Source organism: Schistocerca cancellata, chromosome 12, assembly GCF_023864275.1.
Source record: "Schistocerca cancellata isolate TAMUIC-IGC-003103 chromosome 12, iqSchCanc2.1, whole genome shotgun sequence".
Classification (NCBI taxonomy): Eukaryota; Metazoa; Arthropoda; class Insecta; order Orthoptera; family Acrididae; genus Schistocerca; species Schistocerca cancellata.
In genome coordinates, this window is record NC_064637.1 from 159,071,841 (window position 1) to 159,098,293 (window position 26,453).

The 26,453-nt window shown below is 39.4% G+C and overlaps 2 protein-coding genes across 2 annotated transcripts in view; one reads left to right on the plus strand and one right to left on the minus strand.

Annotated features, from left to right (window-relative positions):
* Positions 1-2,873: 2,873 nt before the first annotated feature.
* LOC126109861 (phosphopantothenate--cysteine ligase) lies at positions 2,874-23,712 on the minus strand. The gene is made up of 6 exons (XM_049914927.1): positions 23,445-23,712; positions 23,240-23,370; positions 23,052-23,149; positions 21,953-22,167; positions 8,771-8,956; positions 2,874-3,928 (listed from the first exon to the last, which is right to left on the minus strand). The coding sequence occupies exons 1-6, from the start codon at positions 23,589-23,591 to the stop codon at positions 3,746-3,748; spliced, it is 960 nt and encodes a 319-aa protein (XP_049770884.1). The 5' UTR covers positions 23,592-23,712; the 3' UTR covers positions 2,874-3,745.
* Positions 23,713-23,937: 225 nt separating this feature from the next.
* The window catches only part of LOC126109862 (protein unc-45 homolog B), a 128,430-nt gene continuing 125,914 nt past the window's right edge, over positions 23,938-26,453 (plus strand). The window contains exons 1-2 of the mRNA XM_049914928.1: positions 23,938-24,550; positions 25,776-25,952. Of these exons, the coding sequence (XP_049770885.1) occupies positions 24,275-24,550; positions 25,776-25,952 (453 nt within the window). The 5' untranslated portion in view covers positions 23,938-24,274. The remainder of the gene's footprint in view (positions 24,551-25,775; positions 25,953-26,453) is intronic.

The following is a 26,453-nucleotide window of genomic DNA, read 5'->3' on the forward strand; positions in this document are numbered from 1 at the left end:
ACTGAAAGAAAACTAATGTGTAATATCTAACACTCATCAGATTGCAAATAATTTTAAGTCTTATTTCACAGAGGCAGATGAGATTTCGGTGAAGCAAAACATTCAATATGCTGCCACCGCACATCAGATTAAAACTATCCATCTTTACACAACCCGTTACCTTCTGGCTCATACCTCTGTAATAGACCTAGATGTAAAACCTGTCCCATACATCCTCCCACCACCACCTACTCCAGTCCGGTCACTAACACCACCTATCCCATCAAAGGGAAGGCTGGCTACCTGCGAAGCCAGTCCCGTGGTGTACAAGCTAAGCTGAGCCACTGTGCTGCATTCTACGTGGGCAAAACAACAGACAAGCTGTCTGTCCGCACGAGAAATGAGTGGACCATCATGTTGCTGAATGTGCTGCCAAATGTGATACCCTTCATTTCAATGACTGCTTCACAGCTTGTGCCGTACAGATCCTTCCCACCGACATCAGCTTTCCTGAATTGTGCAGGTGGGAACTGTCCCTGCAATACATCCTATGTTCCTGTAACCCTCCTCTCCTCAACTTTCAGTAGTCACTGTCCTCACCCATCCAGCCCTCTCCCTGTTCCCATTCCAGCACTACACAGCCGTCATTTCACCACCACACCCAGTCTTTTTATTTCTCTCCTTTTCCGCTACTCCTCACATCTCCCCTGCCCTCTGTCTAACCTGCAGCACTTCACCGTCTGCCACCCCCGCCCCATACTATCCCTCCCCCTCCCTGCCCCAGCCTCCTCCTTACCCCCAACCCGTCGCCACTCCCATCATGCACTGGTGCTGCTGCTTGCAGTGTGGTTTCAGTTGCCTGAGACTGCAGTCGTGTGTGTGTGTGTGTGTGTGTGTGTGTGTGTGTGTGTTTTGTTGACAAAGGCTGATGGCCTAAAGCTTTAATTGTGATAGTCTTTTTGTTACGCCTATCTGCAACGGCTCGACATCTCCGCTATATGGTGAGTAGCAACTTTCCTTCTCATAATATTGTCACGTGCCATCCTGGATTTTCCATTGTTGGATTAAAACTGTCCCTCATAACATGTCTCTCTTTTTATACACAACAGACAAATGGAAAATGTTAAAAGAATATCTTCCTTTGGAACTGAAAATATACCATCCCACATCATTAAAAAATGAGCACCCTTAGCAGTTAGGCCCAGGCTGACATATGCAATGGCTCACTTTCTGAGGGAATCTTCCCAGAAAAGCTAAACATAGCTAAAGTGAAGTCATTGTACAAAAAAGTTGAAAAATAGATGTAATAAATATGGGCCAGTCTGTAATATCTGTTTTTTTTTCTAAAATAATTGAAAATTTTTTTTACAAGAGTCTCACAGATTTCACTGAAAGAAATAAACTTTTCTCACCCACACGGCACAATTTTCGGAAAGGTAAATCCACCGAGACAGCTATTATTGATTTCCTAAAGGAACCTATGAACATGTTAGACAAAAAAGAACATGTAGCAGCAATATTCTTGGATCTTTCAAAAGCCTTTGATGTCATTAACCACTGTCTATTGCTAAGAAAGCTAGAAAATACTGGTGTCAGAGGCCCAGCCTACGAATGGGTAACGTCATACCTTCAAAACAGACAACAACCAGTTGAAGTCTTGTATAAAGAAGGCAAAAATTTAATTTCCTATCACCCAGAAAAGCACTGTGATAAATATGATGTTCCATTCTGGGACCGAGCTTGTTCTTGCTCTTTGTAAATTACTTGAAACCACCCGACCCTAACTATAAGTACATTAATTATGCTGATGATACAAATATTCTTATCAACAGACATACCCCATTAGAGCTCCAAAATGAAATAAAAATGAGCACTTCACATACAGCAGAATGACTTGCAACGAACAACTTAATAATACACACAGAAATCAACCAATAGGCAATTACACACAGCACAGAATAAACAGCCTCTAGCTGCAACCACAGAACTTCCAGACAAAAGAATTGAAACCGGGAATAACACCAAATTTCTAGGAGTCGGGATCTGAGATGGCCTAAGATGGCAGAACCACACACAACTATGTAGAAAATTATATAACATTTGTTGTTTGTTGTTGTGGTCTTCAGTCCTGAGACTGGTTTGTTGCAGCTCTCCATGCTATGCTATCCTGTGCAAGCTTCTTCATCTCCCAATACCTACTGCAACTTACATCCTTCTGAATTTGTTTAGTGTATTCATCTCTTGGTCCCCCTCTACGATTTTTACCCTCCATGCTGCCCTCAAATACTAAATTGGTGATCCCTTGATGCCTCAGAATATACCCTACCAACCGATCACTTATTCTAGTCAAGTTATGGCACAAATTTATCTTCTCTCCAATTATATTCAATACCTCCTCATTAGTTATGTGATCTACCCATCTAATCTTCAACATCCTTCTGTAGCACCACATTTCGAAAGCTTCTATTCTCTTTTTGTCTAAACTATTTAATGTCCACGATTCACTTCCATACATGGCTACACTCCATACAAAGACATTCAGGAAAGTCTTCCTGACACCTAAATCTATACTCGATGTTAAAAAATTTCTCTTCTTCAGAAACGCCTTCCTTGCTTTTGCCAGTCTACATTTTATATCCCCTCTACTTCGACCATCATCAGTTATTTTGCTCCCCAAATAGCAAAACTCATTTACTATACCATTTGTTATAGAATTAAAATTTTTTGATGGATGCACATCAATGCAAGGCATAAAAAATGTATAGCATGCCTGAGCAGAATCGCTACTAAGATATGGTCTGATTTGGGGAGGAGGAGGAGAAGAAGGAAGAAGAAGGGCACAGCACATCATTCTTCGCACATTCATTTAAAAAGCTTCATATTCTTCCATAACTGTGATTATATATCTTAGAAACTACAATGTTCACAAAGAAAATAATAGATGACAACAGCAAGATTGCTCCAAAAAACCAAAATATCCATTCGTACAACACAAGGAATAACAACGATTTACATGTGCAGTTCACACATATGGCACTAAAACAAAAAGGAGCCCCTGCAAACAGAAAAAGAACTCTACAACAAATTACCTAAAACATTAAGGCAACAACTAGCTCACGTAAATTCAGAACTGCAGTCAGCGACTACCTGCTACAGAATAGCTCCTCAAGTACTGATGGATTTTTATCTACTATGCAAATATGTGAAAAACTTTAAATAGTTTATACAACTTAGGCCAAAATAAGAAATGTGTATGTATAAATTTATTCGTGTATTCTACAAATGTGTAAGCTGTCATACCAGTATGTGTGTGTGTGTGTGTGTGTGTGTGTGTGTGTGTGTGTGTGTGTGTGTGTGTGTGTGTGTAAAATTTATTTGTGTATTTATGGACTGTTTTTCCCATCTGTTAGGCTCATATTGCTATATTCTTAAACCATACAACAGTTTCTGTTCAAAATTTATTGCAATTTTTGGATTTGTCCTATACCACTATGTACCCCTGTACAATGTATGATGCACAGGACCAATAAATATACAATACAATACAAAATACAATAATACATCAGGTAAACATTTGTATGCTAACCAACAGGTACGACATAGCAAAAAATAGCTTGTAATTTTTCCCATTTTTTAACATTATGAAACATTCTGATTTATTTTGTATGCAATGTTTTATCCAAAATACATCATTCTCACAAAAACTAGGCACATTACAAATGACACCAAAATTCCCCTAGATTGGATCTAATGACTGCATATTACATCAACTGTCAGCCACAGATTCGATGTGTGCGCTATGCTTATCCGCGAGCACGGCCACTATCTTGCTCTCTATCTCGACACCGGCCGACTGCTCCTCTGGTGAGAGTAGTATTTCCTTTTCACTGTCTGGTGTTATAATCAGCACTCTGTACTTTCTGGTGTTCAGAATATTTCCAATCACCATCTGAAACAATGTGGAGACTGCATCAGGGCTCGAGACATTTAACAGCCGAGAAGTTATTGCATATCGCACATTTGAGATATGTGAAGTGTACAACAGGGATCGTAGTACATCTTATTATACGTCTACAATGCTGTCGGTTCACAGGATGAGGAATCATCATAAAGTAAAAGAATCGGTTTGTATAGGTTAAAGGTGCTCTGAATTGTGCTAAGATTAAAGTTGTTGGTTATGACACACATTACTGTTGTTGTTGTTGTTGTTGTGGTCTTCAGTCCTGAGACTGGTTTGATGCAGCTCTCCATGCTACTCTATCCTGTGCAAGCTTCCTCATCTCCCAGTACCTACTGCAACCTACATCCTTATTCATCTCTTGGTCTCCCTCTACAATTTTTATCCTCCACACTGCCCTCCAATACTAAATTGGTGATCCCTTGATGCCTCAACACATGTACTACCAACCAATCCCTTCTTCTAGTCAAGTTGTGCCACAAACTTCTCTTCTCCCAATCCTATTCAATACTTCCTTATTAGTTATGTGATCTACCCATCTAATCTTCAGGATTCTTCTGTAGCACCACATTTCGAAAGCTTCTATTCTCTTCTTGTCCAAACTATTTATCGTACATGTTTCACTCCCATACATGGCTACACTCCATACAAATACTTTCAGAAACGACTTCCTGACACTTAAATCTATACTCGATGTTAACAAATTTTTCTTCTTCAGAAACGCTTTCCTTGCCATTGCCAGTCTACATTTTATACCCTCTCTACTTCAACCATCATCAGTTATTTTCCTTCCCAAATAGCTAAACTCCTTTACTACTTTAAGTGTCTCATTTCCCAATCTAATTCCCTCAGCATCACCCGATTTAATTTGACTACATTCCATTATCCTCGTTTTGCTTTTGTTGATGTTCATCTTATACCCTCCTTTCAAGACACTATCCATTCCATTCAACTGCTCTTCAAAGTCCTTTGCTGTCTCTGACAGAATTACAATGTCACCGGCGAACCTCAAAGTTTTTATTTCTTCTCCATGGATTTTAATACCTACTCCGAATTTTTCTTTTGTTTCCTTCACTGCTTGCTCAATATACAGATTGAATAGCATCAGGGAGAGACTACAACCCTGTGTCACTCCCTTCCCAACCACTGCTTCCCTTTCATGTCCCTTGACTCTTATAACTGCCATCTGGTTTCTGTACAAATTGTAAATAGCCTTTCGCTCCTTGTATTTTACCCCTGCCACCTTTAGAATTTGAAAGAGAGTATTCCAGTCAACATTGTCAAAAGCTTTCTCTAAGTCTACAAATGCTAGAAACGTAGGTTTGCTCAATCTAGCTTCTAAGATAAGTCATAGGGTCAGTATTGCCTCACGTGTCCCAACATTTCTACGGAATCCAAACTGATCTTCCCTGAGGTTGGCTTCTACCAGTTTTTCCATTCGTCTGTAAAGAATCCGCGTTAGTATTTTGCAGCTGTGACTTATTAAACTGATAGTTCGGTAATTTTCACATTTGTAAACACCTGCTTTCTTTGGGATTGGAATTATTATATTCTTCTTGAAGTCTGAGGGTATTTCGCCTGTCTCATACATCTTGCTCAGCAGATGGTAGAGTTTCGTCAGGACTGGCTCTCCCATGGCTGTCAGTAGTTCTATTGGAATGTTGTCTACTCCCGGGGCCTTGTTTCGACTCAGGTCTTTCAGTGCTCTGTCAAACTCTTCACGCAGTATTATATCTCCCATTTCATCTTCATCTACATCCTCTTCCATTTCCATAATATTGTCCTCAAGTACATCACCCTTGTATAGACCCTTGTATAGATTCCATTATTATAGGAACTGAAATAAAGTATTTATCCTTTCCTTATCTTGTATATAAGTGCATTATAAAAGGTATCTGAACTGTCAAGCAGTTTCTTTATGTAATTGTCCTGTAGTAGAGGTAATATAGTAACTGCAAAGAAATACTTTTCTTGAAACTCAGGGAAAACACAATTTTAATAATCATAAATAACCTGTACTGTTCTTACATACAATATTGTTCCACAGATTTCATCAAAAATTAGAGCCTTCCAGTACGAGCAACAAGTCAAATTTTACATTAATAGGCAGAAGGAGCTATTGCAGTATGCTTCTCTGAAGTATACTAATTTATTTATTTATTTATCTTACAGCTCGAAAAATGTATTTAACATGCATGGGCAATGTTACGATAATTACATTTAGATTATTGATACACAATATATATAGATTACATGCTATTAAGTAAAAGATCATTTAAGTATATTTAACATAGCATTCCTGAGGTCAAATCATGTCAGTACCATACTGTATGGGCACTTCAATATAAGCCATTTTTTTAACTCATTTTTAAAAATTCTACCAGAAAGCTGTTTCAGGTTGTTTGGCAGAGAATTATAAAATATTGCTCCCTTAATGAATGGGGTATTTGTTGTTAGATTCAATCTTCTACTCACCATATGAAAGTCTGATTTGTGTCTTGTATCGTAATCATGGATTTCCATATTCCTGTTTGTCACTTTTTTGTCTTTTTTCACTAATAATATAGATTGAAACATATATACTGCATAGATAGTCCACAAAAGTCTGTCATCTATATATATCCCCAGACATTTACATTCTGAACAGGTATTTTCCTGAATGTCCTCATTTACAACAGTATTTTTATTTGAGCCACTTGTCTTAAAATAAATTAAATTACTTTTGTTAATATTGGCACTCAGGTTTTCTTTTTCAAAATGTGTTTGGGCTTTTTCTGTACCACTGAATTTAGGCAATCATTACTACGTGCCCAGCAAATCCCAGAGGTGTCATCAGCATACATAGTAATATGATGACTGGTGTCTAATACATATTATCACTTGTGGTAATGTGCTCACATTACTTAATTGCTCAGCTGATGTTTTTACATAATATTACATACTAAGCATTTATATAACTTAACAGATTTCAGATAACATCATCAGCTGCCTGTGTGCAGAAAAAGATAAAGAAGAAGTTCAGGTATGTTTGCTCTTTGTATAATAGCTGGTCCTGGAAACAAATGAATCAACCTGCTGAAATATTTTGCATATTACCATTGAGTAATGTCTTATGGAATAGTTTTCTGGGGTAACTCATCACTCAGGAAGGAACTATTCACTGCACAAAAGTGAGCAGTGCAAACAATGTGTGGTGTTCCCCAGCAGTTGTCATGTAGGAACCTCTTCAAGGAGATGGGCATCTCAACTGCACTGCCACAACACACAGATTCGCTGATGAAATTCATCATAAATAATCCATCACAGTTTGAGAAGAACAGTGATATTCACACCTACAACACTAGAGGAAAAAAAATGACGGTTGCTACCTATTATTACAGCTTCCTGTCTGGTAAATTTCCCTGACCTCGGGGTTCTGGGTCACTTTACCATACCTCTCCCAATTTCCTAAACTTCACCACTCCTTTTCCTTCATCCAACTTCCTTCGACTTCAACTTGTCTATCAGAAAGACCCACGGTTCCAAAAGCTTGCATACTTCCTTAACTTTTGTATGTGTTTGCTCCTGCCACAGTCTGTCGAGTAGATTTCTTTATCTGTTCAATTACACTACATTTCAAAACGTACACCACTAATGACATTCTGATAGCTCAAAGGCCCATTTACACTGAGTTCGAAACACGTTCTGCAATGTTTGCAGCTGCTACTGGGCTATCGACATTTCCAACGTGCTGCGACCACGAAAATGGCGTCCCGCGGCCGCGTCAGTACAGATCGAAGGAATATCACTCCCGGTCTGCTACTACTAAATGCTGCTACGCAGTGCTAGTGTTTGTTTCTGCTATTGTGTGTAGTGTTGCACGCCATCTTACATTGCGTCGTGTGTTCCTATTTGAAAATGGAGTGGACGAGAAATAAAATATACGAACTTGTCACACACGACGGACCAGAAGAGTGCCTCGGGAATGTATGAAGTCCCATTTACAAAAATACTCAAGTCGTGCGTCATTATCTACAGAAAATCAATGCACTACTTGGAACCAGTAATAGTGATGTGGATAGTAAAACAGGTGTTTTATATTTAAGTACAGACACGAGAAATGAAAAATTGAAGATAGGAAGAAAACTGAATTACCTTCACATATTTGTTCGACCAAAGCTCACACACTACAGGAACTATATGAGATATGGTTGGCTTGGAAATGTGGAATACATATGCAAGGCTTTCACTGGAATCTGCAGTTGCCAAAAAATGAAGAGTAACAGCAAGTCTTTGCTTCACAGGAACTGCTTTTCTGAAGTTTGTGTCTTTCTTTAAAAAAAACTGGCTCCATTACATTCATTAGAATTTCAGAATGAAACGGCAACATCCTAGTGAAGTTGCAAAAACTAGAACCATCTTCCAAATGCAGCTCACACAGCCTGTCATTCTCACCACGTCTTCTACAGTACGTTACTGTCCGTGGAAGACAACTACACTTCTCGGTCCGCTTATTTCGTCAAGTATTATTAATTACCATTAATTCTTCCTCTTCACTTGTCATAGTATAGCTCTCGATGCGAACACACAATGTGAAACTTCGAACTTTCGCACCAGTTCAGTGTAGCAGACGCTCCAAATACATATGTAGAAATGTTTGTCACTAGAGAAGACGGGGATGTGAAAAATTAACATTGCTGCCAAAATATAGCAGACTTCAATGGAAAAATATTCTGAACAGAAACATGTTTTAAGTTCAGTGCAAATGTGAGTTAAGGCAGCACAGTTTAGTCATCAAAGAAGCAATAGAGTCAGCTTCTCACCGGTACACCCTCCTCCACTGCATCGACTCACCTTGTGTTTGTACCTCTCCAGAGCATTTTTCGCCTTCGGCACCAGTAGCCCCTCATCGGTTTCCAGCTTGAATGAGACGATGTAGGTGCTCACCGCCCACTTTGTTGCCACCTCTCTCAGAATCTTTGGGGCTACACGTAGCTGGATTTTTGGACTGCCACCAGATGACTGAATTTTATGTTCGGGCTGCAAATCAAAATTATATTCCAATAAATTTCTCTGTAAATCCAGTAAAAGGTATTTTCCTTCTCTTTGGAAAATTATAAGAATGTTGAAGGGGGGGAAAAAAAAACAATGTCACAGGAGGAAAAGGGAACATTATTTTGTATGGTGTGTCCCTCATATGTGACTCAAGGTACTCACACCTTCTATTAGTACCATAATTTAAAAAAAATAATAGTATCCTGTATCCAAGACGATAATCATACCAGACAAAGTAAGCAGGCAAGAATGTTACTTTTTTGTTGGAACAGACTGCAAACAGCCATGATAAGAAATATATTTAATGCAATTGGAGCTGTTGTTTATTTAAAATGAATATTCCAGAAAGTAAAAAAATGGGTCGTAATGTCGACGTATGCGCTACTCCAAATATTTGCAAGATAAGCTTTCAATGAGGTGCAAAGATTGGTATAATGATTATAAGTGCATCAAAATGAAGCACTGAGTAGACATTTCATTGCACAAGTTATCACTAAAAAGTAACAGATTTTCACTAATGCAGAACACGCGAATACAGTGAACATTTACAATTTTTAGCAAGTTTGCTCCTGTTGCTATTTGAGAACAATTTGAGGCTGAACTTTACTTCGGGCCATCCGTGCGCTGCTCTCGTTCACGGTATAGCGCAAAAGTTGTCAACGCCTGTGCTCGTATCTTTGATGGTGGCCGATTGGATACAAGCATTTATAGAGATATTGACTTAGCCAGAAATTCAGAAAATGCAAATGGATTGCTTTATTTTTACTCAAGGTTTGGCTGGATGTCTATGTTTCTGGTGTAAATACAAATCGGAATATGAAATTTCAATTGCGGTGACGGACACACAAGAGTTATTCACATTGTGTAGATGGTCCTTTTTTTAAATTTTTACTATAGGAGCATATTGACGTTTCTATCATTGACATATCTAGCAAATTGTATGATGAAATTTCACTAATAATTTTTTTTTCTTAAATGTGGAATGTTGTGCTGGTGACAGACAGCAATGGATTATTCGTGTTTTATAGCCGGCCCTTTATTAATTTTCTACTTATGCTGCATTTTGTCATTTCTATTATAGATGTATATAGGCAGTTTGGCATTTCTTATGTTGAAGCAGTTATTACTGAGCCTGTCTAAATTACGGAAATTTGTTTTGTGACAGTCTGGCGGCAAGTATAGTGAATTCTTGTTCCAATGAGAAACAAATTCCATACGTCGTGTAGCCTGTCGGCTTCTGTCTCAGGTTCTTCAGCCGACGTCTGTCTGATGGTTTTCTGACATTTCACCAGCAAGAGTGGCTGGCGTTGTCAAAGCTTCACCCTCATTTGCTAGTGGCGGACCGGAGCCAAGCTCGAGCCACAGACTATATGTACCTGGTGTGCCAACATCCGAGGGCTTTTCCGTGGTCATTTTCCGTGCAGTTCTCCTCTTGCTACCTGCAACAGTAGTTTGTTGCTGCACGGGAATCCAGGATCTGTTTACCTTGAGGCTTCTTTCAATCTTGATGAAGCTATTCTCGTGTTTGTGTATTTCTATAGCTTCTCTGAACGAGCGGGTGTGGTATCTCTTCTCTACAACTATAACTTCCGTGTTGGCGAATTTTACTATGTGCTCAGCCTCATACAGTGCACGCTATGCCATGGCCCATTTCTCCACCTGCCTCAACCTGCAATGTCACTTATATTCTGTTATATTCTATGATCCTCGTATTGGTTGACCGTCCAGTCACTCCGACATAAAAATTTTCGCACGTGCATATGTGGTATATTCCCAACATTGCAAGTGAGTTCCTTTTCTTCTTTGCCGATTTGAGACAGTCTTTGATCTTCTTTTTCAGTTCGTAAATAGTCTTTACACGGTGTTTGCGCAATATACAGCTGATTCTTTCCATCACTTGGGGAATGTACGGCAGAAAGGCCGTACCTGACATTTCTTTTTCGACGTGTCACTTTGCCGAGTGTTCGATTCCGTTATACTTCTAATATAGCTTGTGCATTTTCTAGGTGTCGCATTTCGCATATAACGTGCTGCAGATTCCACACAAGCTATAGAAATACACAAACATGAGAATAGCTTCAACAAGAAAGAAGAAAGCCTCAAGGTAAACAGATCTCGGATCCCCGTGCTGCAGCGAATGACTTGCAGGTAACAGAGGAGAACTGCACCAGAAATGACTGCGGAGAAGCCCTCGGGCATTCGTGCATCACGTATGTATGTTATGCGGACACGAGTTCGGCTCCAGTCCACCACCAATAATGGAGGGTGAAGCCTTGACAATACCAGCCACTCGTGCTGGCAAAAGGTCAGAAAAATCGTCAGAAAAATGTTGGTTGAAGAACCCAAGACAGAGGCCAACAGGCAGTTTGTAAACAAAGTGTCCAGAAAGCCTTCACAATTTTGTGTTTTGTAGATGGCCTGTTCTTCAGTTTCTGCAACTATGATATGCTGTCATTTCTATTATTCATATATATAGCACTTTATATGGTGAAATATTATTAATAATTCATCGTGGAATGTGGAATGGTATGTTGGTGATGAACTGTTACAAACAATTCACATTTTATAGAAGACCCATTATTATTTTTTTCTTCTGCTGCATTTTGGCCCTTCTGCTATCTTATAATTTTCATTGTGATAGGGTCCGCAGCTGTGACGAATTTTTTGAATGATTTCTTAAACAACTGCTCGAAAGTAACGTGCTCCTAAAATGGCTTGAAATCTCTAATTTATAAGCATAACATGATGTCACAGGAGCAACGACATATATGACAAAATCTGCAACCAAACAATCATCTATGAAATACTTGAAAAAGGCCTAAGGCCGAAATTGTACAATCGTACAGGAAATAAGGAAAATGGCAGCTGAAGGCTTTTTAAAAAATCTGTTATGGTTGTATATATGCAGTTTGGTGTTTTTTATGTTGAACTTGGTATGAGATATGTCTAAATTACAGATTTTTTGTTTTGTGACATTCTGATCAGAAGCAAATTGTATACAATAGTGAATTTTGATTGTGATGAAAGATGAATTACAAGCATTGTGTAGATGACCCGTTCTTTATTTTTTGATGTTACAGCTTACTAGTATTTCTATTACAACCTGTAGCCTATTGATGTCTAGATTAGGTGGGAATGAGACATTTTGGTTGTGGAAGCAAGAAAAACTGGTTGTGGTAACAGACTGACCCATAGTGTAGCTTGAGGTCTAGGTTAGGTTGGAAGGCAACAGTTTGGCTTTGTGTTGGTGAAGCCAATGAATGTGAAAGCAGAAAAATTAGTTGTGGTGGCAGACTGACCTGTAGCATAGATTGAGGCCTAGGTCAGGTTGGAAGGCAACAGTCTGTGAGTTTGCAAAGCCAATGAATGTGGAAGTTGGAAGACTGGTTGTGTTGTCTGACTGACCTGTAGTGTCACCCACGGTCTATGCAAGAGCAATTTGTCTCAACCTGTAACAATATTGGTACCAATAAATAGATACTAATGTAGGTTCCATTCAAAGTTTATCTTGTAGTGCACAGATTCTTCAGATTGGACCATATCAAAATGGGGTGGGTTTGCATAATGGGGGATATTTCGACCTAACCGAAAGAAAAATTTACTCGGGCATATTTATTTCCAGAGAGAGTACCTTTTAATTTTCTGACATGAGTCTGTCTCTCATCACCTTATAACACAACCGTAGACATTAATGCTGCATTTGGTATTCTTGTAAGTAACCTATGAGAAATACAAAAACAGATGACTTCAGCCTCTTTTCAGCAAACAATTCAATTTGACTCCACTGCGTTTTCTCATATGGCCTCTGAATGACTTTGCTACAGGAACCTCATCTTTATGGAACATGAAGGCACTGTAGTTAACTGGTGTATGTTGCACGGTTTTATAGTCAGTCTAGGAAGTGTCCAAAGTGTGGTGGGAACGTGACCCTTACTTCTTGTACAAAAAGTACAGATGGCATACAGTGGAGCTGCAAACAGACTCATTGCAGAGTTAGTTGCTGCATTAGAAAAAATTCTTGGTTTCAGGGAAGCAAGTAAAGTATTGTAAAAATTCTACAGTTAACTTATCTCTGGGTCAAAAGGTGCACACACTTTTTTACTGCCAGTGAACTACAATTATCCGAGAAGACAGTAGTGGACTGGAAATGCTTCTTCATAGAAATAGACCTATGAGTTGAAATGTGCTTCAACAAATGTGAGAAACTCAGTGGCAATGGAGTCGCTCTTGAGATCAATGAGACTATGTCTGGAAGAACAAAATACAGCAGATTGGGGGGGGGGGGGGGGGGGGGGGAGGAATCCAAAGAGAAAGCCACAAATGTTTTTCCAAAGTTGATCCCAGACATATGAAGAAGGTGCTGCTTCAGGGTCATCAAGGAGTACATCTTTCCAGGAATGACTGTCTTTCCAACTGTTTTAGGTCGTACAATTGCTTGAATGAGGAAGGATTTGAGCATTTTTCAGTGTACCGTAAAGTGACATTTAAGGATCTCGAAACACGCGCACATGCTAATAGTACTGATGGCACCTGGTCAGCCACAAGGACATCTCTTCACCACATCAGACAGTGCAAAAAACTTTCTGACAGTTACTTGCTCATGTGGCACAAACAGTACTCTCAAAAGCAGGATTTATTTATGCATATCATGAAGAGTGCAGCAGCAGTGTACAAGCCCTAGCGTGATGGTTATTTTCAATAAAATCATGGTCTTATTATTTTTATGTTTTCCATAATTCCTTTGTTGTTCCTATATTGTTATTTTGTTGGAGATGTGGTACATACATATAACTGCATAAAAGGCTGTTTGTTTTTATCACATGTTTCACTTCCTTTTATTTGTGAAGTTTCATTAGTACCTTTTAACACGCAGCCTTTCTTAAATAAAAGGAAGTGGAACCTGTATGTGATAAAAATAAAATATTGTTCCCCTCCCCACAGAGAGGTCACATCTCCAGGTTATAATGATACCACTTGTGCTAAATCTTTTATTATGTGTTTTTATGTATCCGTGTTTCTCTGTAAAACTTAAGGTGCATTGTGTAAACAACACGTACAATGCTAATGGATGTTGTGAAAAATGCAGTATTTGTTTTGCCCACATTTGAAACCCAAACATCATTCTTATTGGCTACACAAATCAGCCCTTCCACCAACTTACATTTCCATCACCACTCGGGAAGGTATTACCAACATATGCTTTAAGTTAAGAGCACTGACAGCCCTCTGTAAAATTTTACCCAATTTGAAACTTTGTAACTTCGAGTAAACAGTTTTTAATTTTAACACATTGTTTGAAACTGGAGGACTTATTAATGAATGCTTCATGTGAATGAGGAGTTGAACAGTATGTAAAGAAATGTTGTGTTCTCATTATCTACAACAAGCCCACAACAGCTTTTGCACTTACTCACATATGGCGAACATCCAGAAACCATCTTGATTTTGGAGACAGTGCATAATAACTTGATTTTAGCATTGTGTGGTCCATGAATGCACTACAACAAGCAATACAACATGTTCTGACAGTAAAAAAGTGCACTGAAGTTGGTTGTAGGGCATTTGAAAATTTGTAGCAAACTGTTTAAAATCAATTGTGAACTTCTGTAAATTTATTGTGGGCCGTTAATGATGTTTTCTGAGCTACTGGAAATATATTACTAACCACTGCATGCTTGTAAAATGGCAAATAAATAACAGCTTATACATGAAAATAAGTAACAAAGTAAAAGCATTTCAAAATGTTGAAACATTCATGTGCATTTTTATTTGAAGTAAAGCATATGTCTGGCAACTCTTTTTTTTCTTAAATGACCTGTTCTGTTGTCTTTCAGAGAATTGGCCTTTGTTTCTGGGACATACGTTATACAGATGTCAATACAAATTGTCTTGAGAAGTCAATGTACATGCAGAGGATGAATTATATTATTGGCTTATAAAGTAAACTATATAACTTCAAATGAATCAAAAAACACAATCGGCATGTTAATACAATCACAATGCTGTCATTAAAATTAAAGCTCTAAAAAAGTTGTGAGCCATCTCAAATAAATTACTTGATAGAGTTCCCATCAAACGGAGAGGGAAATGACTATAATAGCAGCTCCCCAGAATATACAGAATAGGCATGAACTAGTATTATGCAGTCACACTGTAAGGGGCTGCCACAGATTGAATCTGGTTGTCTATACAGTATACTCATCCATCCACCCATACATTTTTCATGTTCTGAAGGTCATTAATGAAAGATAAACTTCAGGCACTCACAAAGCCAGACCTTCTTCTGCTTCTGCACTGCAACCGTCAGCACATTCTGTGCATCTGCCAATAGTGTGGACAGCTGTTGAAGAGTGCACTGTTAAATGTGGACTTCACTGCTTCTGTCTCGAACTGGCAGGTACATAAATTCTTCTGTCGACAGACTGAAAATGACCCCACCCCCCTGACACTATCAGAGCTCCCAACCACCAAATAAAATGGGAGCAATCAGCCCACAACACTGTGGTGTGGTGCTTACAAGCAGACAGAATCTGTCTGTGCCTATGACAGTGGTAATGTTGTGATGGAAAAGTCACAATTGGTTAGATTGATCTGAATCTGGACTGCTGCCACTTGTTAATGTGTGACGGATCACATTTTCTGGCTCACTGGTACACGTGGGTGCAGCATGTTTGGTGAGAACCACACTGTGCAAAATGAGCATAGAACACCAGCATTATTGTTTGTGAAAAGTTTGCACGCTATTCTCCAGGAGAATTATTCCTTGTGCAGTACACCTACATCCGTACTCTGCAAACCACAGTGGAGTGCATGGCAAAGGATATGTAGCACGTTAGCAATCTCATTTGAAGTGTGGTAAGAATGATTGCTTAAATGTGTCTGTGCAGTCGGTAATTAGTCTAATTTCATCTTAACGGTCCCTACGGGAGCAATATGTTGACAACTGAAGAATTATCTCCAGATTCTTCACATACTACTGGTTCTTGAAACTTCATAAGTAGCCTTTTACAGGATAATTTGAAGCTATCTTCAGATTTTTCAATATCTTTGTGACACTCTCTCGTGGGTCGAACAAACTTGTGGCCACTCCTGTCACCCTTCTTTCTGTACATTCAAATTCCCTGTTAGTCCCATTTGGTATGAGTCATTTACACTTGAGCAATATTCTAAGATGGGAAGCCCAAGTAATTTGTAAACAGACTCCTTTGTAGACTGGCTGCATTTTCCCAGGATCTACGCAAAGAACCAAACTCTGCCACCTGCTTTACCTACAATTAAGTCTATGTGATTGTTCCATTTCGTATTCCTACAAACTGTTACACCTGACATTTGTATGAGTTGACCAATTATAACTGTGACTCACTGATACTGTAATCACGGAACACTACTTTTTTGATTTTGAGAACCGTACAATTTTACGTTTCTGAACATTTGAGCCAACCCACCAATCTTTGCACCACTTTGAAATGTTACCAAGGTCTGACTGAATATTTTCACAGATTTTTTTCAGACATTACTTCATTACAGATAATTGTATCATATGCAGAAAATTTGGGGTTTCTATTAATATATCCATTCAAGATGACATTGCTGCATCCTCCCTAGCAAGAAATCCTAAATCCCTTAACCAATTTTGTTCAATACCACACACAATCGTACTTTCGATAATAAGTGTAAGTGTGTTACTGAGTCAAATGCTTTTCACACATCAACAAATACTGCATCTACATGACTGCGTCAATCCGTGACTTTCAGGATGTAGTGTGAGAAAAGTGTGAATTTGGCTTCACTTGACCAATGTTTTCTGAATTCATGGTGGTTTGTAGAGAAGATATCATTCTGTTCAAGATACATCATTACGTTTGAGCTCAGAATATGTTCTGAGATTCTACAACAATTGGATGTCACGGATATTCGATGGTAGTTTTGTGGATCACTTTTGCTACCTTTCTTATAGATGTGTGTGACTAGTGCTTTCTTCCCAATAGTGGGCACAGTATTTTATTCGAGGGATATATAGCAAACTACTGGCCATTAAAATTGCTACACCAAGAAGAAATGCAGATGATAAACGGGTATTCATTGGACAAATATATTATACTAGAACTGGCATGCGATTACATTTTCACGCAATTTGGGTGCATAGATTCTGTGAAATCAGTACTCAGAACAACCACCTCTGGCCATAATAATGGCCTTAATACGCCTGGGCATTGAGTCAAACAGAGCTTGGATGGCGTGTACAGGTACAGCTGCCCATGCAGCTTCAACACGATACCACAGTACATCAAGAGAACTGACTGGTGTATTGTGACGAGCCAGTTGCTCGGCCATCATTGACCAGACGTTTTCAATTGGTGAGAGATCTGGAGAATGTGCTGGCCAGGGCAGCAGTCAAACATTTTCTGTATCCAGAAAGGCCCGTACAGGACCTGCAACATGCAGTTGTGCATTATACTGCTGAAATGTAGGATTTCGCAGGGATCGAATGAAGGGTAGAGCCATGGGTCATAACACATCTGAAATGTAACATCCACTGTTCAAAGTGCCGTCAATGCGAACAAGAGGTGACCAAGACGTGTAAGCAATGGCACCCCATACCATCACGTCGAGTGATACGGCAGTATGGCGATGACAAATACACACTTCCAATGTGCGTTCACCGCAATGTCGCCAAACACGGATGCGACAATCATGATGTGCTGTAAACAGAACCTGGATTCATCCGGGGGCAGAGGGGGGAATGCCGTTTTGCCATTCATGCACCCAGGTTCATCACTGAGTACACCATCGCAGGCACTCCTGTCTGTGATGCAGTGTCAAGGGTAACTGCAGCCACAGTCTCCGAGCTGACAGCCCATGCTGCTGCAAATGTCGTCAAACTGTTTGTGCAGATGGTTGTTGTCTTGCAAACGTCCCCATCTGTTGACTCAGGGATCGAGACGTGGCTGCATGATCACTTACAACCATGCCGATAAGATGCCTGTCATCTCAACTGCTAGTGATACGTGGCCGTTGGGATCCAGCATAGCTTTCCATATTATCCTCCTGAACCCACCGACTCCATATTCTGCTAACAGTCATTGGATCTCGACCAATGCGAGCAGCAATGTCGCGATACGATAAACCGCGATGGCGATAGGCTATAATCTGACATTTATCAAAGTCGGAAATATGATGGTACGCATTTCTCCTCCTTACACGAGGCATCACAACAATGTTTCACCAGGCAATGCAGGTCGACTGCTGTTTGTGTATGGGAAATCAGTTGGAAACTTTCCTCATGTCAGCACGTTGTAGGTGTCACCAGCGGTGCCAACATTGTGTGAATGCTCTGAAAAGCTTATCATTTGCATATCACAGCATCTTCTTCCTGTCAGTTAAATTTCACGTCTATAACACGTCATCTTCGTGGTGTAGCAATTTTAATGGCCAGTAGTGTAGATTATGGCTGAAGGGGACTAACTCAGCTGCAAATCTGGTAAAGAATCTGACAGGGATTTCACTGTGTCCTGGATCTTTGTTTAATCTTAACGATTTCAACTATTTCTCAACACCACTGACACTAATATCTACACCACTCATCTTTGCAGTGGTGTGAGACAAAAATTGGGACAATACCCCTCGATTTTCAATTGTAAAGGTATAATTGGACACAGAATTCAGCATTTCTGCATTTTCTCTGCTAGCCTCAATTTCACTCCCTGTCTCATCTGTGAGTATCTGGACACTAACTTTGGTACCACCAACAGCCTTCACGTCTGACCAGAATTTCTTTGGATTCTGTGTGAGATTTGTTCAAAAATATTCTGTTACAGTACTCACTGAAGGCTTCACACATTGCCTTCTTGACAGCCAAACATGTTTCATTCAATATTTCCTCTGTTTTACACTTATGCTATAGTCTCTGTTTCTTTAAAGTGACTGCATACCACGGAGGGTCCTTTTCCTACAATAAATTGTTCTTCTAAATGTGAGCCATATTTTTTTCCACATGGTCCTCTTAAGAGCTAACTTTTATGAATTCCTTACTGGGATACAACACTGCTGCCTTTTTACAGAGTTTGCTGAAAATATGTGTCCTTCTACTTGCTTTAGTTGCCCTTTGTGTTTTTGTACCCATTGTCGCTACAATTGCCTCACAGTCACACCCACCATTCCCTAGTTTCTATGAGAAGAGCCTAATAACTGCTAATAAATCCAACAGATTTCCATACCCACCAGTATAGCTGTTTCTGGGATGGTTAGGTGCGCCAGCCCTGGACTGAATCTGTCTGGCAGACTAACGGTGACAGCTGGTGTGCCAGTGACCTGGATGTGTAGTGTAGGTGGTTTACCACATCCCACTTTGTGAATCTGAGCTGCTTCTCAAGTCCCATCTCAGTTCACGATTCGAAAACTTTTGCTCAATTTTACATGAATAACACTACACATAGGCAGTTGGGGTGGCAACAGGAAGAGCATATCAACATCCCTTAAATTAAGCATGTCAAATCCGTAAACAACCATCCCAGCCCGGTGCCGATATGGCTCAAAGGAACAGGGAAAGAAGAAGAAATCCAATATATTTCCATCAAGAGAGCACTTATGAACCACTTGTTCTAGACAGTGCTCAGAGAATGCATTTAATAATGTTTCGCAGACCACTTAAGAAACAGAATTTTTTTCCAATTGATTGTTGGACAATAAAAGTCTCTTCGATATGACAGTATGGTCGAGTACTTACACACTAGCAAACTGAGGTTTTCTGTAAAGTTTTTGATTACATCAGGAGTTGTGTTCTGGTGGTCACCTGAAGGCTCCAATTACCACTTTGTGCCCACCCCTAACACTGAGTCTTGCTCAAGTTATATCATATACAGCTTTAATTTCTACCTCGGTGGATTTGAGTTTGTCTACTGCAAAAAATACACCTCTGTTTACCATTACCCTATCATTTTAATATATACTTAAATTTTCCCCAAAAATCTCTCTGCTACCAATTCAACAGCTTCATGTACCTTGTACCCTAGTATAATATGAAATCCACAGCCCCGGCACTTTGTTGTGGATTTTTTAGCAGTTAACCATTAGGATTTTGACACACTGCCCTGTCACCTACACCTATTGTTATCAGCACTGGACAGAGTTGCCTAATCTAAAAAAAACCTCTTAGGTGCACCCCCCCCCCCCCTCCCCCCTCACCACCCATCTCACACACTCTAATACAAAACAATATATATTATAATAAAAACTAGAGTGTGTGGCTTTTTAGATATATTGAATTAATGAGATTATTTTTTCGGCACCCGGACAAGCACAATAAGCTGGGCTATGCCTGGAAACAGGTAAGGTATCCTTTTATATTAGTTTCATATAAATGAAATAGTCTTTCTCTTGTGGTATATTTATGCTCATCAATTAATAATATTATGTCCAATCGCCGCATTCACCTACAAAATCTTGACCGTGTCCGTGTTTCGTTAATCGGATCTTCGTAAATTTTCCGAAGTACACAGGTGGGCTTCAGTTCTTTTTATTACATTACTACTTGAAATAATAATTCGTACAATCTTTCAGTTAATAAAATAATACTATAGCCTTCTGTTCGATGCACACAGAAAATACATACTCTTCACTTATTCACATCGCCCAAAATGGCTACCTCCGTTCACTAGCAGAGAGTAAGTCCTTCCTCCTACAGAGGAAACAGAAAAACATCTACGTTTTTAACATTTGAAAATCAAAAATACATGACAACTTAGAACTGTGGGAGCACAATAACTTCTGCACGCAATGCTGCAGATTGTGAGCTTAGCTGAAACACTTTCTCTACTAGTCTCTGGAATGTTCCTCGTGTGATCTCAGAGCCCAGACAACAGGAATCATTTGTTCCAATGTGCACCACATTCTTCACCTGGTTGCACCCCCTTCTCTCAACGGCTGCCGATCACAGTCTATGCTGAATAACGACCCCAGGCATAAACATTGATTGTATCTGGTGTTCCTTCCCATCCCGTGCTCCTATTTCCGTAGGAGTATCATTATTTACTGTATGTTTGAACACTGGTGATTATCATATTAACTATTCCCACAAACAACCTGTGTAAGAAACAAAAGCACATAAGTTATTTTGTAAATATGTATTACGTATTTTAGTTTTGAAGGCACGTCCCACATCCTCCAGGATTCCGTCAGTGTAAGTCTGTGGAACAGACAGTGTACTTTATCTAACCTGATCAACAAAAGACAATGATTCTTTACAGATATACAACTGTGGCACCTATTAAAGGGGCATGATAGTGCCATCTCCAGTTGTCTATACTCCAGTACAGCACAGAAGGGCATACACAAGAGCAGTGATGGTATTACAATAATTCAACAGTACACATTTTTCAGATGTGAGGTAAAGAATGTTATACTTTATCAATAGTAACTAGTGGCATTTAACCACTTCAATCGTATGTTACACAATTCAACAATGCACTTTGATAGATCTTGCTCTCCTCATCAGGTTGTCAACACCTGACACATATTATTAAAACTTGAACAATAGCTTTGTATCCTTCACAAAATAAAATACACAGGACTACGGGTCCTTCTCTTATACTAAAATCATTCACTTCTGTCTTCGTCAGTCTCGTACACACGGCTACTGTGCATCAGACAATGTCCCCTTCATCAGCTGTCCCTCCAAGAGTGTTCAGTTGACACTTATCATGGCTTAGTTGTGAGCTGCTGTGCCCGACGTATCACTGCATGGTAACAGTGTGTGACGAGGACAGGAGTGTACAATTCTAATGTGACTAGGAACTGTAGTCCAAATATTTTTTAACTTGATAAATACTGTTGGCTTTTCTTAAATAAAGTGCTGAATGCTATCAATTATATCTGATTACAAGAACTATATTCATGATATGCTACAGCAAATTGGAACATCAAAAAGAAAGAATCAGTAGCTCATTTGACCAGTTTACTGTTTCATAAATCTTTCACCCTTACCATCTCTTTCGCAGGAACATAGAAGTCAGCCACAGCAGCAGCCATATACAACATCACACGGTTGCCGAGAGGTTGTACAGCATCACATGCAGCGTGGACCAACCAAGCGTAGTCAGAGAGGGTTTTGAACTGAACTCCCAAAAATCTGTTTGACTCTATTGCATTGTGGTAGTCTTGCAGCACTGGCAACAGCTTCGGTATGACCTCCGTACGCACTGGGTAACACATTCAGAAACTAATTATAGTGAGTCAGAAACCTGTATTCATTACTGACTGTTTACACTGAGACACTTACTGATACATAATAATACTACAGACAATAAACACACTTAAAATCTTAAAAAAATCAAAGGAAATGTTGTGAAGTGGAGGCTAAAACAGTTGTACGAAAGCTGATTGTATATTTGCACTAAAATATAATCAAGAACATAAGCAAACAGAAATGTCATAATTTATTATAGACTGACAGTATTCACTTGTGTATCTAGTTCCTGGTAGCCAATAAGATGAATGTATCTCTAACTTTATGTGCTAGTATGAAATCACAACTATGTACATTAAAGTTACTACTGTCAGGCACTAGTTAATCTGGGTAAGAATGGGACAGAAAATCAGTATGGCTCTTTTGAGGAAAACATTACATTTGTCTGAAGATATCTGGGGAAACTGCGGTGATCATTAAGCAGGATTGGTGGACACTGATTTGCAACCGGCTCTCAAAATATAAGTGTTACCGTGTCTTAATGACGGTGCCATTTCACAGGATACTTCTGTTATACACTTTCCTACTTGTTACATCATGTATATTAACACTGGACAACTTGCAATGCACACTTCAATAAACTGAGATATGTAACTTGTGTAGTATGACGGTGGATAACACACCAGAATGAATCATGGAGTAGGAAAAATAATGTAGCCTGAGAAGTTCTTGTATGTCTCTCACACACGAAAACGTCTATAGCAACTGTTCTTTGTTACAATCTCTCATGGTTTTCAGTTTGTCTGAGCATACATTATTCATTGTTCCTGTAGGTAAAAAAGAACGGCTTATAAACGTTGCAGATCACTATCAAGGATTAGAAGTCAATCAACTAACCTGCTATATTTGTGTTTTCTCCTTCGTAAGAAATGTCTAGTGCATCAAGTAAGGTATGTCCTGGGAAATGTCGAGTAAATGGTTCCAAGGAGCCTGACCTAAACAGAACAAAATAAAAACTGTTGCACTTGAAACTGCCGGAGAAAAAAATTTAATCTTTGAATTAGCAAGTTATGATGCTACACAACCTGTACAAGAAAATAACAGCATATCCGCTTTTCAGAAAGTATTCAGCAGACGAAGCCCCTCTAGTGCCGGCACTAAAATTGTCAACAAATCGGACGGTATTTTGTTCCAGCGGCACCGTTGTACCTCCAGACTGCAAAATAAAAGTTTATCTGAGCAAACACTACGACAAATACTATCAGTGTCAATATTGGCCAGTTCCCGTACCGTGATCAAAACAATTTTTGTTTTCAAATTGGTGTGGTGCTGACAGAAGTCTTTCATTCGTTTCGATTGTTTATCATAATCGGATGGCTTGGGATTTGTCGCGAAAAATTCATCGCAGGTATCGACGCCTTCTACTTTATCTCCCATTATTGCGCAACTGTCTTCACAATTTATATCTCCATCCAAACGATACAACCCACTTGAGGCAACAAACTAGTGCGAATTATATGTTTGTAGTTTGTACCTTGCTCGCAGCATGTTGACATAACAAGAGAATACCTACAGTACCAACATAGCGACACTAGATATCAAAACATGCTAGATATCAAAACAAGTAATTTAAAATTATGTGCTATTGTCAACCATCGTAATCGGCTTGTAAATACGTAAAATAACAAGTACTGCAGAGGAGTATCTCATTTAGAATTACAATTTGATACAATCAACATATACCTAATAATAACCCACATTTGACAACGTTGGCTGCTGGATCCAAGTGTCAGGGCCCAGGTGTGATTGCATTAGGGTGCAGAGCTTAGTAAGTGTTTATTTTGCCCTGGATATTTACAGTGTTGTGTTGACATACGTTAAAAAATATTCCCCGACATTAATATGCGTTTCTCTAATTAGTTTATCGTGGTTTATATGTCTCGAGAACAAGCTAAGTGTTGTACGTGCCGTGTTATGAAGACGCCGTAGATCTGAGGATGCTCAATTTAAGTGTTCAAAAATAGAACAGAAGCGTGTTTGGAGCCAGAATATTCTAGCGTGCCCGAAGCGTCGATCGCAGAAAACAGTCATTGCTTGTGTGTTGAAACGGAATCTTCAAAATGACGAATCTACCGGCAACAGAAAAGAAAAATAGCGCAGAAGACGAGAAGCAGGCGAACCAGCTGAAGGAGGAAGGCAATGCCGCTTTCAAGGAAGGCGAATGGGATAAAGCAATCAATTGTTACACTAGAGCCATCAATTTAATAAAAGGAGAAAGTCCCGACAAAGCTGTCTATTACAAGAACAGGGCTGCAGTCCACCTGAAAAAAGAAATGTTCAGAGAGGCGATGGATGACTGCACAGCATCACTCGAAATTACCCCCAACGATCCCAAGGTAAGTCAGTCAAAAATCTATGAGGGGAAAACTTAATAGAAGGTCATCAGTCAGTACTATTATTAAGTCTTCTCTTGCGGTACTGTAATAGTCCTGGATATAACAGTGCTCCACTCTGCAACTCGGGTTCTTTTGTCAGCACCATTGACTGTTTAGTGCACCTCTTTACCTAATCCACTGTAAACAGTGTTTGATTGGTAGCAAATGTGTTTACCTTGTACCATGTTTGTGATCATGGGAAGCCTAAAAATATTTATGTTTGGCCGCCCTGTTTTTTTAGGTTTGTACCATTTTTGTTGACTTCTTTTAATTGCTATAGTAATGTTGCTTTCAGCAAAATCACGGTTTCATTTTTTCTCCTACCTTTGTACAATTAGTTTTAATAAGAAACATTTGTGAGTAAAATTGAATGTGTGGCTAATGATACATAGGCTGTGTATGCTGCTGGGGTACACATAGAGTTTTACCGTCTTCTTATTGTGTATGATACTGCAATCACATTTTAATTTTAGATTACATTCGCAGCCTGGAAACTAATCACATGAGCGTACACTAAACATGCGCAGCTAACTCCTATTGGGTGTGGTCACAGCAATTGAGACAGTGGGTTTTTATGCAGAAGGTATGGTTTCAGATTCCTGTTGTCGGCAAAAAAACAGTTTCAGTAAACCTGCACCCTCCATTGCATGCTGCGTTTGGTAACCCTGCAGTGAATTATTGGAAGTGAACATGAAACTATTGTTGAGATTCGTTGGCTTCACCACCTCACAGCCAAGTTATCCCATTCTAACCTAATCTCAGCCTTGGATTTCATTATAGGTCAGTCTGTCACCTCATCAAGTTTCATTCCTGTTCTTCATATAAAATGTTATTTAAAGTGTTTCAGACCAATTTCAATAGGTAATGGTTCATTTTCCTCCCTACACTTTTCCAACTTGACAAGTGTTGCAGCTATAAAAGGCTCAGTCTTCTCAGGACATTAAATACAAACCATAATTCCATTTTACAAGTTGCTGGCACCACTTTAAGAACCTTGACATCTGTCACTGGGAACTTATATTATAACTATGCTTTAGAAACTGTTTTTGCTTTGTGTGTCTCCTGTATTTTTGCAAATATTGTGTCATATAATATGAGAGGTGTCTGCAGAGTGTACATTGAGGCATAAATACCGAAATGTATGTTACATATGTAAACTGGTTAATGTGTGTCTTACTGATCACAGGCCCTTTTCCGACGCTGCCAGGCATATGAAGCATTGGGACGGTTTGAGGAGGCATACAAGGATGCACGACAGGCGCATACAGTGGACCCGGGGAATAAAGCTCTGACCCCAGTCCTGGAGAGGTTGCACCGCATTGTACAGGACCGGCTCAGAGAAAATGCTCAAACTAACAACAAGGTAATTTTGCACATATTATGTTAATGACGCTAACACAGGGAGTAATGAAAATGCGTTACAGTGCATCAGCTTTGACCAGTGACTCTTTCAGCAAGGCAACTATTCAGCAGCACTGTGTAGCCAATATGGTTACTTCATACAATTTTGCACACTTTAACAATCAAAGTATCAGGATCTCTCTGGGAAAGAGGGAATTTTGGGCAGGGACTTCCTGGTTGGTAACATTTCAAACAAAAGTTGAAAATCAGACCACAGTGGGAAAAATTGAGATTTTCGTTGGGGACACAAATATAACTAAGGTGGGGGAGGGGGGGGGGCAATAAAGAAAAAAAAATATTACTGCCGTGGCACATTCATTGGCTTCACAATTCACAGACAAACTTTGACTTCCCAAGTAGACCACCACCTTCATTTCTAAAAACTAGTGTCAGTGGTGGCATCACTACTCTAAGCAGAAGGACAGCTTATTAAACTTTACATTCAGTGAGATGTGTGTCTGTT